General features: G+C 36.5%; 1 protein-coding gene and 1 long non-coding RNA gene across 11 annotated transcripts in view; one reads left to right on the top strand and one right to left on the bottom strand.

Annotated features, from left to right (window-relative positions):
* EML1 (EMAP like 1) overlaps positions 1 to 16,458 on the bottom strand; it is a 131,545-nt gene that overhangs the window by 18,726 nt on the left and 96,361 nt on the right. For 3 of the 9 annotated variants that reach the window (XM_087747678.1, XM_087747676.1, XM_087747679.1), the window contains 9 exons: positions 16,414 to 16,440; positions 14,017 to 14,247; positions 13,055 to 13,184; positions 8,876 to 9,025; positions 6,795 to 6,864; positions 4,826 to 4,936; positions 2,384 to 2,479; positions 1,706 to 1,840; positions 161 to 260 (listed from right to left, as the gene is read on the bottom strand). In XM_087747678.1, the coding sequence (XP_087603804.1) occupies positions 161 to 260; positions 1,706 to 1,840; positions 2,384 to 2,479; positions 4,826 to 4,936; positions 6,795 to 6,864; positions 8,876 to 9,025; positions 13,055 to 13,184; positions 14,017 to 14,247; positions 16,414 to 16,440 (1,050 nt within the window). The remainder of the gene's footprint in view (positions 1 to 160; positions 261 to 1,705; positions 1,841 to 2,383; positions 2,480 to 4,825; positions 4,937 to 6,794; positions 6,865 to 8,875; positions 9,026 to 13,054; positions 13,185 to 14,016; positions 14,248 to 16,413; positions 16,441 to 16,458) is intronic. The other 6 variants (XM_087747681.1, XM_087747683.1, XM_087747677.1 and 3 more) reach the window with 3 other exon arrangements.
* LOC148056850 (uncharacterized) overlaps positions 1 to 16,458 on the top strand; it is a 31,554-nt gene that overhangs the window by 7,967 nt on the left and 7,129 nt on the right. The window contains exons 2-4 of one of the 2 annotated variants that reach the window (XR_015702315.1): positions 2,623 to 2,732; positions 3,065 to 3,235; positions 4,828 to 4,960. This is a non-coding gene — a long non-coding RNA (uncharacterized LOC148056850). Of the gene's footprint in view, positions 1 to 2,622; positions 2,733 to 3,064; positions 3,236 to 4,827; positions 4,961 to 16,458 lie in introns of those variants that run through there. The other variant, XR_015702313.1, reaches the window with a different exon arrangement.

The raw sequence follows: 16,458 nt of genomic DNA, 5'->3' as shown, positions 1-16,458 counted from the left end.
TAGGTGCTCGTAGAGGAGAATCCAGACAATCTGCTGGATTGGTCTTGACAAAGAACTTAAGATAAACAAAATTTAGTCTTCTTAAAATGAGGCTACACTCACGTAAAAATTTAGAGTATTTTATATTAAAATTCCACTATTAACTTCAAGCTTGTCTTACCTTTGCCCCAAACCAAAATGTTTCCACTTGAGTCTCCTGTAATAGTATCACCATTTTCAGAAAAGGTCACACACAGGACAAACTTTGGCTTCTCTTGTTTCTGCACAGTTACAAAAATATATATACTCACAGCAACACATAACCCATTCATTTTAATTGTACACATCTGAGTAATTTAGTTTAGTCTTATACAGCTCTTATTAAGTAAATACCTACACAGGAGTTAAACACATTCCTACAGTCTAAACAGTTAATCTGTGCAAGGGCAAAAGACCCATCAGCTGAGGTTGGTGGCCCAGTCCTGCCCCCTTTAATTACACGTTGTGGATAGAGTGAGTGAGAAGGCCTGCCAGCTTTTAACACCAGACCAGGAATGCTCTGAGATAAACCAAATTCCCCAACTCACACATAATCACAAAGGCTTTAAGTATTTAGAAACGGCTGAAGATGCAAACAAGCTTTATTACTGCAATTTTTAACTCCAAAGTCCTAGGGGAAAAGTATTACTGGAGAGTTTCGCTGTAGTGTAAGAATTAAGAATCCTAAGGTTCAGTAATGGAAACATTGCTTTGAGACCCTGCATTTAAAATACTGACAGCAACAAAACAGTGATAAGGGGACAAAAAAATTCACTAGCTAGTAGCTTCCAAGAACATTATTTACAATGTTTGTTGACTACCAGCGTGTATGGCCACTTTCTCCCTCAAACTAAGAATGTTCTCAGCTAGGGCCACCACACTTTTCCATCTGCAACAACCACAGAGAATAACAGAGGCAGAAATCTGCCCAAGTAGCTTAGAAGTTAAAAATGAATGAAAAAAAAAAACCCACAAAATTTAAATGCATTATCTCAGCATCTTCTCCTTATTTCACACAAAGTATATAAACTGACATTGCAAAATAGTTGTTTTGACTATACTTGTGAGCCACGACTGCACAAGCAGTTAGCTAGGCCCTGGTGGAGTTATCTGCAGTCACTGCAAACGTCCCTCATTTGTGCGTACAACTGCTGTAGAGCTTAGTCTATATTTAAGAACAAAACTAAATCACGACCTTGAAATGAAAATGATATTTACCAAACAGTGGCCAGTTCAAGCTGTATTTGAATTACGTATGTGTATGTATCTGAGCAGAACACGGGAAAGGGGAAGAATATTCATATTCACGTAATTTATGGTGTTTTCTAAGTCTTTCCTCTGACAAAATAGAAAAACCCCATCATATAACATACACTCTATTTGTTTAGCCTGAGGTAAGCATAGAGAGCTTTAAGGTAATTTTATTTTGATGGGAGGGACACAGTATAAACAATATAGGAAAAGGAATGCAAGGAACAGAATGGTAATTGCATCTCAAAACTTCATCGTGGTGACAACCCATGGAAAAAGCTCTCACTGTCATACCATGAATGCTACCTGAATTTCTGTAAAATTTCAAGTTTAATAATGATCAATTGTTTTGATTTACTCAACCCTTATTAACCCTTACTTCTGTATGACAGTACCATTATTATAAACATAAAATTACGGAAAAATTTTATTTTACCTCAAATAATCCTTGCTTTTTAATAAGGGAATTCCCTTCTAGTGTCCAAAAATAAAGGTGTGATTTTCCACAAGTAACTATTATATTTGTATCAGTAGGGTGAAAATCTGCAGCAAATACAGCCTCATTAGAGCACTTGGAAGGAAAAAGAAAAACATTGTATCAAAATTTAAAATTCAAAGAAAACAAAACAATATGAAATGGTTCTCTAGTTAGATTAACTGATCAACTTCTGATTTAAGAAAACTTCTGAGCTATTAATTTATTAGTATAGACTGGAATACTTCGGTAGAATACTTTGAAGCCAAAAGATTTTATGTTTTTGTAAGTTAGTGTCAAAAGTTATCCTTCAAAACTATTTCAGATAATGAGAAATTCTACACAAAAGATTAGTTTAAGACGTTTCTTTTCTGCATATGCTCCTATCATTGCTGCCTAGACTTTTCTAATCAATTCTAGAATGACTACAACAGCAAAATTGAAAAAAAAAACCAAAACCACAACTATTGGGATAATCTCAACAGTAAGAGAGAATATTCCCTTTCTTTGTGTTCTTTGCCTTTTATAAAGGGAAAGTGTTAAAAAAGCACAAGAAGTTCAACATAGAAAAAGACACTTTATGACAAGAAATCCAAATCTACATACAAGCAAGTAGTACAAAATATCTTATTGCAACACCTTGACATCTGCCAGCTTTTCTTCTTTCTGCCAGTCCCACACAGAAAGCACATGGTCGTTTGAGTCATCCACGGAGCACAGGCTACTTCCTCCATTCTGAGGGAAAACACGGAAAATATTAATGCATCCCCCAACCAACATTAGAAACACATAAATACACATTCAAAATAATTAAATACTTCTGTGTAGATGAAAGTGAAATATTTACACTTTAACTGTTATTTTTTGTTATCCCATAGATCTCCATGAAATATAGCAATTCATAGGATCATTGAAAAATAGGGCTAAAAAGGGATCTAGAAGAGGAACTCTTGCAAACTGTAGACAAACAGACTTTGTCACGAATGAGGTAGGTATCTCTGTTTAAATATTCAGTGATGGAAATTCCCAAGGCAAACTACACATCATTATCCATACTATTAAGAAACCTTTTCCTGATAATTATACTGTTTCTTTCACTGCAATTTAAACCAGTTACTTCTTCTCAGATCTGCTATGGACACAGGGAACAATTTTATTCTTCATATAGGAACAACAGATGAAAATCAGGGAACATAGTAAGAAATTAGAAAACAACTTATTCCTGACAGGTATCCTTTCTATAGTTATGTCTTGTATCAGTCTTTCTAATCTTAATGACCCTAATTCCTTTAGTCTTTCTTCATGCATCATATTTCCCAGACCTTCTCCAGTTGGTATCCATTTTTCTGATGTGTGAATCCAAAGGCTGGATGAGGAACTCCAGCTGAGACTCTGCCTGAGCTGAGGGGAGCTGACCGACATCTGTCTCACTACTGATGGTCACTGCTGTACAATCATCAGATCTTTTTCCAAACAGTAGCTATCTGGAAGGTAGGTTTTGGACCATTTATTCCAATCTTTGGTGTTCATTCCTAGCTGTGTGTCTACAGTGGAATAAACCATCACGTAATGTCTAATTGCTTTCCAACCCATTCAAATACGATTTTTGTATCCTGTTGCTCCTGGCATCAACTATGTTAGCTTTGACTGCAGATGAGCTTGCCGGAACAGACTGAGCCTGTGGTTACACAAGCAATCCTTTGGCAGCCACGATGACACAAACAGTCCTTCCTCTGCCACCCATAGCACAGACGCCTGGTTGCTGCCTTTTGAGCTGAGCCACTGCAAAAGTTTGGGCTATCACAGTGAACCTGTTTGGGGAACAGATCAAATCTGGTGGGGGAAAGAAGACCCAAGCAAGCTCTGCTTCATTTTGTTTATATATGAGGTTGCTCGGTTGTTTTCCTGATGAATCAGGCCCCTAATACACATCTCAGACACAGCTACAGAAATAACTGTGCCAAGGCAACTCCAGAGGTGGGACAGAGACAGGACTGCGTAGCCTGAAGAGAAGGATGGCTAAAATGAGATAAGCAGTACTGCTACGGGATGGGAAGTGATGCTCAAAACAGGCCAAGCTATGACTGTGAAATCACAGCATAAAGCAAACATATTAAACACTTGCTTTCTCCTGGCATCTGCCAATAGCAATCCTTGGTTATTAAGTACCTATTTCTTCCTCCAAGGAGATATTTACAGGGTATTTGCTTGCTATTCCATTTTATTTATCCTTCAAAGCTGACTGAAATGTTAGCTTTCACCTTTGTATTCTTAACCAGCTCTCCCAATTCCCTCCTCTCTTTTCTACTTTCTATAAAATACTGTCATCAACAGATTTCAAGTGTTTGTGGAAACTTTCACTGAAGTACATTTCACCTGTGGAATACACCAGGTAGTCCTCTCCTTTCTAAAAATGCTTACGGATTCTGTTCTACACGGAGGGTTTCTAGACTTGTGCGTGTCAAGTTACAGATTCATGTTTTTATATGGGACTTGAATGCTGCCTGTGTCATCTTTTTTTACCTCCCTGAGAGACTAGAGTTCAAAGGATGGTGCCAAGAGGCTAACAACAGGATTTTAATTCTTTACAATCCTTTATGCATATGTCTTTGCTACTTTCAAGCAAAAGATTTTGCTTCTCCTATGGGAGCTCCCATTTTTTAAATCCAAAAATCAGTGGTATAGGCCATTGAAAAGGTCTTTCATCAGTCACTCTTAGGCACAGTGTAGAGAGTTAGATGCGGAGAGAATAACTTTCTTATGTAGGGAGAAACGCAATGGGATGATTAAAGAGAAGAAGGATACTGAAATTTCAAGAACACAAGTATTTCTGCAACTACTTGTCCTTGAAGAAATTAATTGCATTTGATGGTACGCATAAGGTAGATCTCTGAGACTGCTGAGATATTGCTAACATACACTGTTGGAAACAAGTGGGTTGCAAGCTTTCCTCCTCTAAAGGGGAAGCTGAGAGAAAAGGCAGCTTGGAAGTTTGTTTTGGTCAAGGAAGCTAAGTTTGAAAGACTTCAAAGACTTGTTCAGCAAACATTCTTAATACGACTATTTATTTACTTTACTTACAGATTTAGAAAAAGCAATGCAAGTGACAGCTCGGTCAAAAAACCCCATTCCGATGACATGTAGTGTATTCAGAGTTACAGAATCCCAGACACGCACGTGTGGTGGCAATTGCTATAAAATAGACACACAAACAACGGTGGCAAAAATCCATCAGGATTTAAAAAAATGAGAATGCATCCAAAAAACACTTTAACGCAATTTAAGGTATGAAAATTATCAGAACTTCTCTAGAGTCACCCACGTAAGCACAGATATGCTACAAATGATTGCTGATTACTGCGCCTAGAACCAGTATCTGGGACTGACCATCCAGAGTGGACAGCACATCACTGATCTTTTTAGTTCACTGAAGATAACGAGCACTGAGAGATCCTTCAGTAAGTGAAAACTGGTGATGACCTTGCAACACGGGACCTACTGGTAGATCCAAGATCATCAGTTTAAACTGTAGCAACTGAGATAATTCTGGTCAACATCAAACAGCAGGTGCAAAAAAAAGATTAAGAATTTCTAAAATGTAATTAATTTCAGTGTCATAAAAATGGCCGTAGAAAAGAATCATACAACTGTAATCAGAACTAACTTTCTCTTTGTACGTAAAATTCAAGGCACACATAATGGCCCAAGATGAATTCCCTATGAAAACCAGGTGGTTCCCCCTCCCTCCCCTCTCTCCGACTTCTGCAGCACACAGAGAGCCCCACGCAGGCTGAACCTCGTGGAGACAGAAACGCTTCTCAAATCCACTAGAGGGCAACCCCAGGAAGTACTTGCTGATCAAGTTTTATTTTAAAAGTAGTTAGGAGTTTAACAGAGTATCTTCAACTTTTGCAGGAAAACAACAAAGGCCATGTTTTACTTCCTTTTTTTCCCAGTCTTTCTTGCTAATAAGTAGTGAAATTGCCCTTAAAAATAAATAAATCAAGGCCACCGCAGTATCTCAGTCACGTAAATGGCTTTTATATAAGCTTACTTATATACCACATTCCCCTCAAGCATAGACATCAAACCTTTTGATTTTATTTCACAAATACAATGGTAAGGTGCTGTATTTATGAAGTTAAAAAAATAAATACCAGAGGTTTTTCAACACACAATAAAAATGAAAAGTTTATGTTACTCAACTAAGTTATCTTTACATAAACCTTATATTGCATAACTGGGATTTTGTTTTCCTCATTTACTTAAAGTAGTTAGCATATTGATAATCCATTTGTAGCCTAAAATTCTTCTTTGACATCTATCAAAAATTTTGCAATAGTCTGGCTGTGACATCAGCTGCATACTCTGCTGAGTAACTTTTTCCTCAGGCTTCTCCTGCCTCTGCTTGTACCCATTCTTTCTCATTTGTCTTAGCTCTTTGCAGCAATGTTCATCTTACTCTGTTCAAATAAATTCCTAGCCTGCAGCTAAGCTTTACAATAATACAGGTAATAATAGAGAGAAAAATATTCTTGCCTAGATGATGGCAATGGTTGGACTCGATGATCTCAGAGATCTTTTCCAACCTGAATGATTCTATGATTCTAAGAGTGAGAATTTATTTTTTTCAGCAAACAACCCAAAGCCATTCTTATTTGTACTTTGGTTTTGGTAGCTGTGGTCAGAAATGAAACTGTATGGTGTACAATTTAATCTCCGCTGCTTCTCCTCATTTTCCCCACATCCATCTGCCCTCTCAGGTCTCCTTTGTAGCCTCATCCTTCCATGTCTCTTTTGGAGACCAGCTCCAAATTTACCCTCAGTCTGTGTAAGTAATAGAACCAGAAACCACTGACCGATTTGGATAATGGAACTGGGTAACTTTGATAGTGTGCAATAGGCACTTTCAAATTAAGTTTTGCTTGCATTCGGTCCTAAAATGTAAGACCAATTTAACTGCAACATGAAACGAATATAGCATGTATCCTCTTAATAACATAGTCTTATGAAATATAAGCAACTATATGTCAGCAAAGGAGTCACCCACTTTTCCATCCTTGGATGTCCCTGCAACTTGACCTGTTGCTATAGTGATCCTATCAGGATGGACAGCCAGGCTAAAAAAGAAAAGAAAGAGAGGTCAAACGTAAAGCCATTTATTATCTATTTCATCAAACTTTTACATGACCTTGTAATAAATAGCCCTATTTTAGTCATATAAGGCACATAGCATAGATGTAAACATTTTAAAAATATAAAAACAAAACTGACAAAACAATTTTCATGCTCTTTCATTTAAAAAACTCCTCTTTCCTTATGAACAAGGCAGTAATTTGCTTAAATTGTAATACTTAAAAGCATGTATCAAACAAGCCCCAGTCTCACTCATGTTGGGATTCATCTCACCTAGATTTAAATGATTGCAGTGCATAAGGAGTTTACAATTAGAGCTAGTTATCTAGCTTCAGTTATCTCTAATCAGAGGTTGCAGAGATCTGGTTAGTACAGTCAGTGCTGTCTAGTGACAATCCTCCAGAGCAAAGAGGTGTATCCACTCAAACATTGCTCTTCAGACTGTATTGACCAGATATTCAGTGACTTTTATAGGGAGATACCAACTTCTCTCTAATACCTCTCAAAAGGTAAAAAAAGTCCTTTAGTGAGTAAGAACAGGATACAGAAATTAGGAATTTTGATTCTAAAATTAAAACTGAGATTTTAAAAACTGTGATCAATGTTAACTAGTGTCTCTGAGAAAAAACAACCTAAAATTTATATTAAAGCCTGAAGTACAGTCTTTTTTTGCCCTAAATCCTCTCAATTCTTTTTTCACTGCATCTGCTTTGCATACAGTTCTAGAGGCCAAGTGCTCTGCAAAATAAACTGTGGCAATAATTCATTCAGCTTTATAATGCAGAAAGGTATCCTCTTTCCAATAAACCTGAAAGCTTTGAAATATCTAGAGAGTCAGAAAATTTGAAAGAAAGAAATGAGATGGAACAGGTCCAAGTTAAAAATCTCCTTGTAAAACAACTAGCTTATACAAATAATTCAATTTTATGAAACATGCTGACAATGCAACCAGCTTTGGCTATCAGGGACAACAGGTGTTTCATAATGCTTAATCTAAAGAAGGGACGTCAACCTCATTTCACACATTAGGGCCCATCAGATAATCCGGCTGCTCTTTTTCAGCTACACTCAGCAAGCAGACAGATACCGTCAAGATAAACCATATGTTTATTTAGATTTCAATTTAACGATACTGTTATTTCCTGATACCTAGTATCCGCTAAGCTTGAACACAGCTAAATCGCTTTGAAGCCCACGCTGGCATGCCTGCATGGCAGCAGCCAAACCAGGCTGCTCAGGACTAGTTTACAGGATATCTGCCATGATGTAGACATCACTGAAGACTACCAGGAAGGCCACAGACGAGATTAGAACTATTTTGTTGGTTAGATTGAGCCTAAAGGACCTGTATCTGGGACCCAGACCCAGGTGAAGATGAATAATTCAATCCTACTTAAAAAGGGGAAGGAGAAGAGTCTAAAGAAGAAATTAGTGTTAAATCATCCTAAAAATGAAGTAATGAAAATGAGTAGATCCATAGATTAAGGTAGATTTCTACTTTTCTGTATTCTCAATGTAAAAAGTATATTAGTTATGGAAAATAAATTTTCTCAAGTAAATACAAAGCGGAATTGTTACCAACTTAGACGGAGAAACAAGCAGTAACTTGGAGCACATCAGTACAGCAATTGCATATAGACACACCCAAACCAGGCAGCACAGCACATACAGCAGCAGACTTCAAAGCAGGTTTCCCAAGCAAACTCAGGCTCTGCTGGGGACATATTTGGATATTCTCAGGTCTGTGCCATCACGCCCTGACAGCAGCTGCTTCGTGTGCTGACTAGACAGAGCTGTAACAGACATCTGACCTTCTTACCACAACTACAGTCAGACCTTTATTTGTGCAAAGGCACTGTCAGGCATAAGGACCCAACCCATGCAAGACTTAGAGGTTAAATCACTTGAATTCTCAAAACTATATTAAAAGAACAAAACATTACCTCCCAAGTACTGTTTTCTGAAGAAAAAAAAAAGGGTTATTAGCTGACTTACCACTTCACATCATCATTATGACCAGTGTAATGTCTCTGAAGTTGCTCTTCAACATTGAATAACACAACTACAGATGCGATGAAATATACGGTTTCGCCCGTTGGAAGAAGATACAGATTACTGCGACAGTCCCGACCCCTATATCCATAGCTAGCATGTTGGTCAAGCTGCAATAACATTATCTACCAATGAAGAATGTTAAAAATAAAGAAAAACAAAATGGATTTTCTGTCCCTGTGTTTCCTGAAGTTGGCATCTCTTGGCTTGAGCACGACTTTATCACTTGACAGCCTTCAGAACTCCAGCCTTCCCTTACTACAGTAGAGAGAGCTAAAGCATTTCACAGACTTTGAGGTACTGAAAACCTACGCATTCTACAGAAAATACATGGTAAAGAATACAGGAATTTGTAGACATACTATCCCTTTAGTATCCTCTGGAATTTGCTAAATGCCAGACTAAGGCAATATTAATTTTGTCCCAAGTGTATTTACTATTTACACTGGTTGACTAATTAAAATAAAAAATTAGACTTGATGGAAACACTAATAAGTCATTCAGGACGTCTCCCTGCATTACATTAGGACTGATTGCATTATCCTGTGTGCAGGCTGATTGATTTCATTATTCTGGGCATTACCAGCCAGATGGATATGAAACCGTAAAAGGGTTACATCATCCGTTCCAATTTATTTTTGTAGTATTTAAAAGGCAGTGGCCCAGATTCTGATGCTAGTCATATCAACACTAATCTAAAATTAATCCAACGAAATAACTGGAATGAACCCAGAAATAATCTCATTTAGACCAAATGTTAATTCAGCCAAATTATGTAGTTTTATTCTTCTGAAGAGTCATTAGGGACTACAACTATTTTGGCTTTCCTTTTTTATGGGAACAGAGAGAAACAGCATTACCAGAATCTTGGCAAAACAGAAGTGCATACTAATTCAGGCAATATGGAGAAACTGGCTGTAATAAATACATGAAGAGGTACTGTAAACCCCAATTATATGATATTTAAAAGATACTTGTGCACTATTTTCTAGGGTCAAACCCAGTCAAACTAAAATACTCATGTTACCATTATCCAAGAAGTAAGTATGATAGTTATCTTACTTCTAAACCAGGAATTTAAATAACAGCTTGCTCATTTTTTTTCTAATAAATGCAATAGAAGTAGTGCTGCATACCCAACCATCAAAATGTGCATTCAAAAATACAGCTTTTGGACTCTCAAACTGGAATATTGCAGCCACGGTTCCTTCCAGTTTGAGATATTCAAATTTGAAGACATGTAAACAACCGATATCTTCAAATTACAAAGCATTTATTATCGATTTTGAATGTGTCTGTAAAGGTTAGAGTTACTACTCTAGCTTGCAGGACAATGTTTTATTTTTTTCTATAAGGCCAGACACCATTACCAACATTATAGAGACATTCTTACGGAACAAACATCTGTACATAAAAATAGCTATTAAATGGGAAGGATTACATTCTTTAGGGAAAATCTCCTTTATTTATGATTCTTCCTGTGGGGAACAATGCTGCATTCAACCCTTCACATGATCGCTGTTGTCAAACACTCAGTTTCTTTCTATCAGCCTTTTTTCTCACATGTAAACTCCTGGGGTTGATCTCTCCTTCTCCTCACTGTTTCCCATACTCGGATTCGGTGGCTTCAACTTGGACTTGGTAAGATGGCACTTCAGGGAACGGTATCTTGACCTTTTCTTTTCATTTGGCCTGCAGTTTTTGTTTCAAACCTCCTGCTTGCCAAGTGAGCTGGTCTCAAATGGATCCATGCAGACCACCACTCCCGCCCTGATGTCCCCAGTGCTGATTTCTCGCTCGGATTTTACCACCTTTGCTCCAGCCCTCCCTCACACTTCATCACTCAGCATTTCTGTTTCTTCATGTCTGAATATATCCGATATGGTCTGAACCTTTTTCAGCTTACCCAGATACCTGCTAACATGATTGTAAAACCCCTTTAGGGTCCAGGTATGCCCTGAAATCTACACACATCATTAGATTTTTCTTCCTTCTGTGTCTCATCATAGTCTGCTCTGCCCTTTCCACTTGTCCATCTCAACTCCAGTATCTTGTCTCTCTATCCCCATTCTTACATTGTAAAGCATTTCTGGCTGTAATCCCACAGCCAGGCTGATTTGTCCACTACAAAGGTATTTTCTCCTACTCCAGTTCTGTTACCCTCCAAGCAAACAGCTCAGCTTCTCCAGCTTAACTGGAATGAATGCCTGCAATATCAGTTGTTTTTCTGCTGTCTTTGTCTTTCTCCGTAAATTATTTTACGCTCCTGCCCCCAGCTTTTCTTCTCATCATTATAGTTCGTAATTTGGGCATTATCTTCTCTCTCTCTCTCTCTTTTTTTTTTTAAAGAAGTATTTTATATACCTAGTCATTGGTGTTACTTTTAAGTATGGATATCAATATTGGGCTTAACTGCAAAGAAATAAAAATCTGAAAAAGTTAGCACAGTTTTTCTTGAAAAATATGCATCCTCCTCAGTAACTACTTAAGGTCAGTTAGATCATTTTATTAATTTATACCTTTTGCACTCATAGACAACCTTTATATATAGGATGCTGGTGGGTATACAGACACACACCTGGAAGGACATATGAATATTCAAACTAAAAATAATACTCCATCTGGCAAATATTCAGCCATTTAAGTAAGCTTAAGTGAGAAACTAATGAGACTGAAATCATGACCTACTCTAATTATAATTTCATATAATAGTCTGAAATATTAACTTCAGCTTCCATCTACATACTGCTAACGACAATCTGGTTTGTTTTGTGGTTGGGTTTTTTTGTTGTTTCAGCAAGCATTCTAACACTTTCTCCCATATCATCCTTAAGCAAGGGGCATCTTACAAGTGTAAAAAGATATCTTTCAATTCTGTTGTGATATATGGCGAGAGCCTGTACAACAATTACATGGTAAAATGCTGCAAGCAGTATTTATCACTCTAATCTCAGCCATTTTATTAATTTTGTGGATTTTTTATTTTTTTAATTCATCTGCAGTTATTTCTGTATGCATTATCTATGCAGTTCCAGCAGAGTGGGGTAGAACCCACCGGCTCAGCTGCAATAGGAATAATAAGAATGGTTACTAAATCTGTCATTAATCTCTGCTGAATACAATGGGACTTTTGGAAACTGTGCGTATTCTGAAGCCACATGCAGTTCTATATATACAACTTCGAAAAAGACTATTTGCAGCCTGTCTTTTTTTTATGAAAACAAAGCAACTTCCTATTTACACTGTTTGGGACCAAAAAAAGAGTCTTTTTCTTAAAACAGAAAACCTTATGGAGACTTCATTTCTCTAAAGATAGTGGATATTACAAATACACTCAGATCTTGTTGTATTTATATTTTTATCTTGAATCATCTACTACATATACTAAGATGTTACAAAAATGAAATGTCATTTCTTTTTTCAATGAAGGATATATTTTCTCATGTTTAAAAGTGAAATGCAAAAATTTCAGTATGTAATGAAACACTGATTTCTTTCAAGTTAGAATTCTGTAACTATGTCCACTCATAGAAGCCAGTGGAAAATTCTGGTTGTTCGGTATTTACGATGCTTAAATACAGTTTAAAATCTAAATTAAAACATTATTTTATGTATGATATCTTATGAATTTTTATCGCTAAGCACCTATCAGTTGCAAAGTGCTATTCAATTCAGAGCTTATTCAAGTACTGAAGTTGATTATAGCATCCTCTAAAGGACAATGGTGCACATTTTATAAAACACAGTTTAAAACAATAAATTACTGCTGAGAATCAGCAAAAAAACCTGAGCTTGTTTTATGCATACTATAATTAATAATCACCCCTCACTACATTCTTACAATATGCCTAGTTTAATCTTCAGCGAATTAGCATGCTCCAGACTTAACCTTCAGGCAACATTTAAGCAAAATCTTTCTTAAGCTGCCGCCCTATACTTCACAAGGTGCAGAACAGCAGCCTCAAGAAATTAACACCTATTTGAATGGAATGTTGCTTCACTAATGAAACAAACCCTATTAATAAAGATTTTAATTTTGCTATACTTCAGCTTGAAAGTTATTTAAAACAAATCATTAAGAAATCATTGATTTCCAGTATTCCTCTAGCACAGAAAGGATACACCCATTCCAGTTTAAGCCTCTTGGCTGGTAGCTCTACTTTTGCTTCCAAATTGTAAGATTCCACTTGGTCTTTGGGCATGTACATGGTAACAGGACGTCCACGAAGAAACATTTTTACGTATCCTTCCTCTACAAAAGGTCAGAAATGTTTAGTGTTACACAAAAAAAAAAAAAACAAAAAAAACCCAAACCATCAGTGGAGAACTCTAGTGCTCCTCCATCCCTTCCCACTTAACAGTTTGGTGCATTACAACTACAGCATGACATGCAATCTCAAACTCGGAAATTAAGCAGGGTTTTTTTTTTTTTTCCCTGAATCATAATCACTAAGCAGATTTTTTTTAAAACATACAAAGCCCCTTTTTCCTCTAAATATTTTGAGCAGCAGAATTAGAACTAAACAATGTCATGAAGAACTACAAAACTGAAAGGACTGAAATCAAAACTTCTTTTTGTGAAAAATAATGCTACAATATTACATTTTTTAAAATATTAAAAATGAAGGGGAAACATCAAAGATTACAACTAACGCAGAAATGCCACTTAAAATTAATTTTATTTTTTAATCAATATTTACAGTGGAGCATCAGCATCTAAAGTATTTTCCAACACTCAGTCGCATTCTTTGCATCTCAGTGTAAAGATATGCTTTACACTTGATACAGTGTTAGAGATACATTCAAAATAAGGAACACAAACAATTAGTAAAAGGAATCATGCTGATGTACATGCAGAAAAGGTATGTGCTTTAAGAATTACTAAACATTGAAAAAGGAATGACAACATTGACAACACATTAAAAGAAAGGAAAATGACATAGAGGAGAGAAGCTACAAAAACTGAATTGGCTGACAGAAGTAAACATTTCTAGAAGAAAATACTAAAAGTAATGTGTTGAACTGGTAAGAAATATTTTGGGGGGAGAGAAGCAGGAATTAATAACAGATCTGGAAGTACTGACTTGGGGACTTCATGGGGCTTATAAAACTAGGAGATCTGGCAAATGCCATGAAGGTCTGACTAGGACTTTTGGGAACTGGCAAGGCCAAAGTGGGTGTCCTGTGAACTTCTGGTGAAGTTTGTCCAGATTCAGAACGTGCTGGCTCTTGCTGCTCCATCGGCAGATCAAGGGGTTCAGCCTTGTTCTCATGCGAATCAAGCAGTTTTGGAGTCAGTGACATCTGTAGAGTTACTAGACAGAATAATCGTGGGCACAGAGGAAATGGAAGGGCAGAAGTAACAAAATCATGTAAATGAAAAATAATTATACAATTTAGGACTTTTAAAATTATGCTATGAATTGTTAAGTATCATTACAACTATACCATTATTTATTTAATTTGAAAACTAAGGCTTTATTTTAATTGGAAATACGCATACGCTACAAATCCTGACTAAATGAATAAAAATTATCGGTTGAACAAATAAACATCATAGCTATGCTGTATTACCTAAATATATGTGTATTTTGCCTTTAGACTAATTCATTTGGGAAAGAGATCTACCTGATCTGTCACAGTAAATTTACAGCTAGGGCTCTAAAATCCCTTCATTTACAGAATTCATACATATAACAAAACCAACAGAAAACAGAATGCTAAAAAGAAGCAATAATAATGGGGAAATAATGGTGACAGATGGTTGGAGCTTAAGATGCCTATTAAAATGCTAGAATACTGGAATTGTTTTTAAAAATCTACTCTAATAGCTCTGTATTGGAAAATAAACTATAGAGGGTAGAGCATTAAATAGCAGAGCATTACAGCACTATTTGTATGCACATGCAGCATATATTTAATGAGCTTGAAGCACATGCCAATACTACTGATACTGGTGCACTGGAAGTCAATAGATTTTCAGCAGTGGCAACCCCTGACTGAGCTTATCAAAGGCTGGGAATGAATGAAAGTTTCAGGTGAGAAGAGCAGTTCAATGAATGAAACTTACTGGCCTCATAAAACTTGCATTTAGCCATCTACAGTGGAAGTATTTGACCTAGTCACTCAAAACTCCTTTTTAGAGTAAATGGGGAGAAACAGGTACTTTTGGACAAATTAATCACATGTTAAGGCACATGTCCAAAAGCAAGTATAGTAAATTATACTAAATATATTATAACAAGCATATAAATTATTCCTTCAGAATGCCCCTCTCTCTCTCAACTATAAAGTGGAACTGAGGATGACTAGGTCAGGCACAGAAATCCATACTGTGTATCTATTTCTAACTTTTGGTAATATTAATTCCATCTGTACTGATTTTTGTTAGTAATCCAAACATGTTATCTACATAACCAATTTACATCCCTTTCCTCGTATTTTTTTATAGCTAAGTTTTTAAGACAGCAGAGTTCTAAACGTGAAGATACAGATGTAAAGACAGACAATCATCAAACTACAAAGACAGACCAATGGTGAAACTTTTAGACAAATGTATCTTTTACATCTGCAATTTTGTACATTTGAAATTGCTGTTGAAAGTAACTGTAAAAATTAAGTTACTGAACTGAAATAAGAAGGCACGTGAATGCCAGTAGGATCTGCAAAGGAGACCACTACTGATTGCAGGCATAAAATTGTACAAAGAATACACAGAGGTAGAGACTCTAAACGACTTTGCCTTGAGAACAAACATTCTTTGCTTTGTGAAATTTTAGATTCGTTGCAAAGCTGAAAGACGCTGATTAGTGGAAAAACTGTTAGGATTTAGCTACCTCTAAAAAGCAAGGCAAATCTGTGATTATATCACAGACATAAACATGCATCAAAAATGTGCATATTTACACTACAGTTTAGCTAAAGCGTCAGAAAACAATATGGTATGTTTACCAAACGTAACTCTGCTTTATGACACCGAGCAAAAAGCACTGAGAAATTAGTTGGAGGCCTAGGTCTGTTTATCCGACATTCAGAAAAATCTACAGTCTACTCAGTAAGAAAAAGCAAGGGAAAAACCAAGGCTTCTATAATCATGTTAGGCTAACAGCAAAACAGCCAACAAAGGGGCAAATTCTGTATGAATTTCAGCAAAAGTGCAGAACACCATTTCAAACACAGTGAACATCCACGTGTTGCCATATAGCTCTCTCAACATATTTTTTCTAATTCAAATTCTTCTGAAAAATTCCACAGGAATCTAAATTATAACCCATTATTATTATTAAAGTGCACCTCAGGGTTATAATTCAGTAGACTGTATAATAGATAGTGTAATATTTTCGTTTCATTCAAAAGAACTAGGAAAGTCTTAACATTGCAAAATGCACGCAAGTTAGAAAATAGCTGTTTATACACTGGGCTTTTATCCCATCAGTACCATTTTGCTTCGAGAGCTATGAGGTTTTGGAAGTGAAGCCTACCTTTGCAGTGCGTCACACGGCGCTTCCCTTGTGATTACAGAGACA

The sequence above is a fragment of the Nipponia nippon genome, unplaced genomic scaffold (assembly GCF_047370975.1).
Source record: "Nipponia nippon isolate SJK-2023a ecotype South Korea unplaced genomic scaffold, ASM4737097v1 scaffold_11, whole genome shotgun sequence".
NCBI lineage: Eukaryota > Metazoa > Chordata > Aves > Pelecaniformes > Threskiornithidae > Nipponia > Nipponia nippon.
The sequence above is the reverse complement of the archived record's forward strand: the minus strand, read 5'-3'. Positions and strand labels throughout refer to the sequence as shown.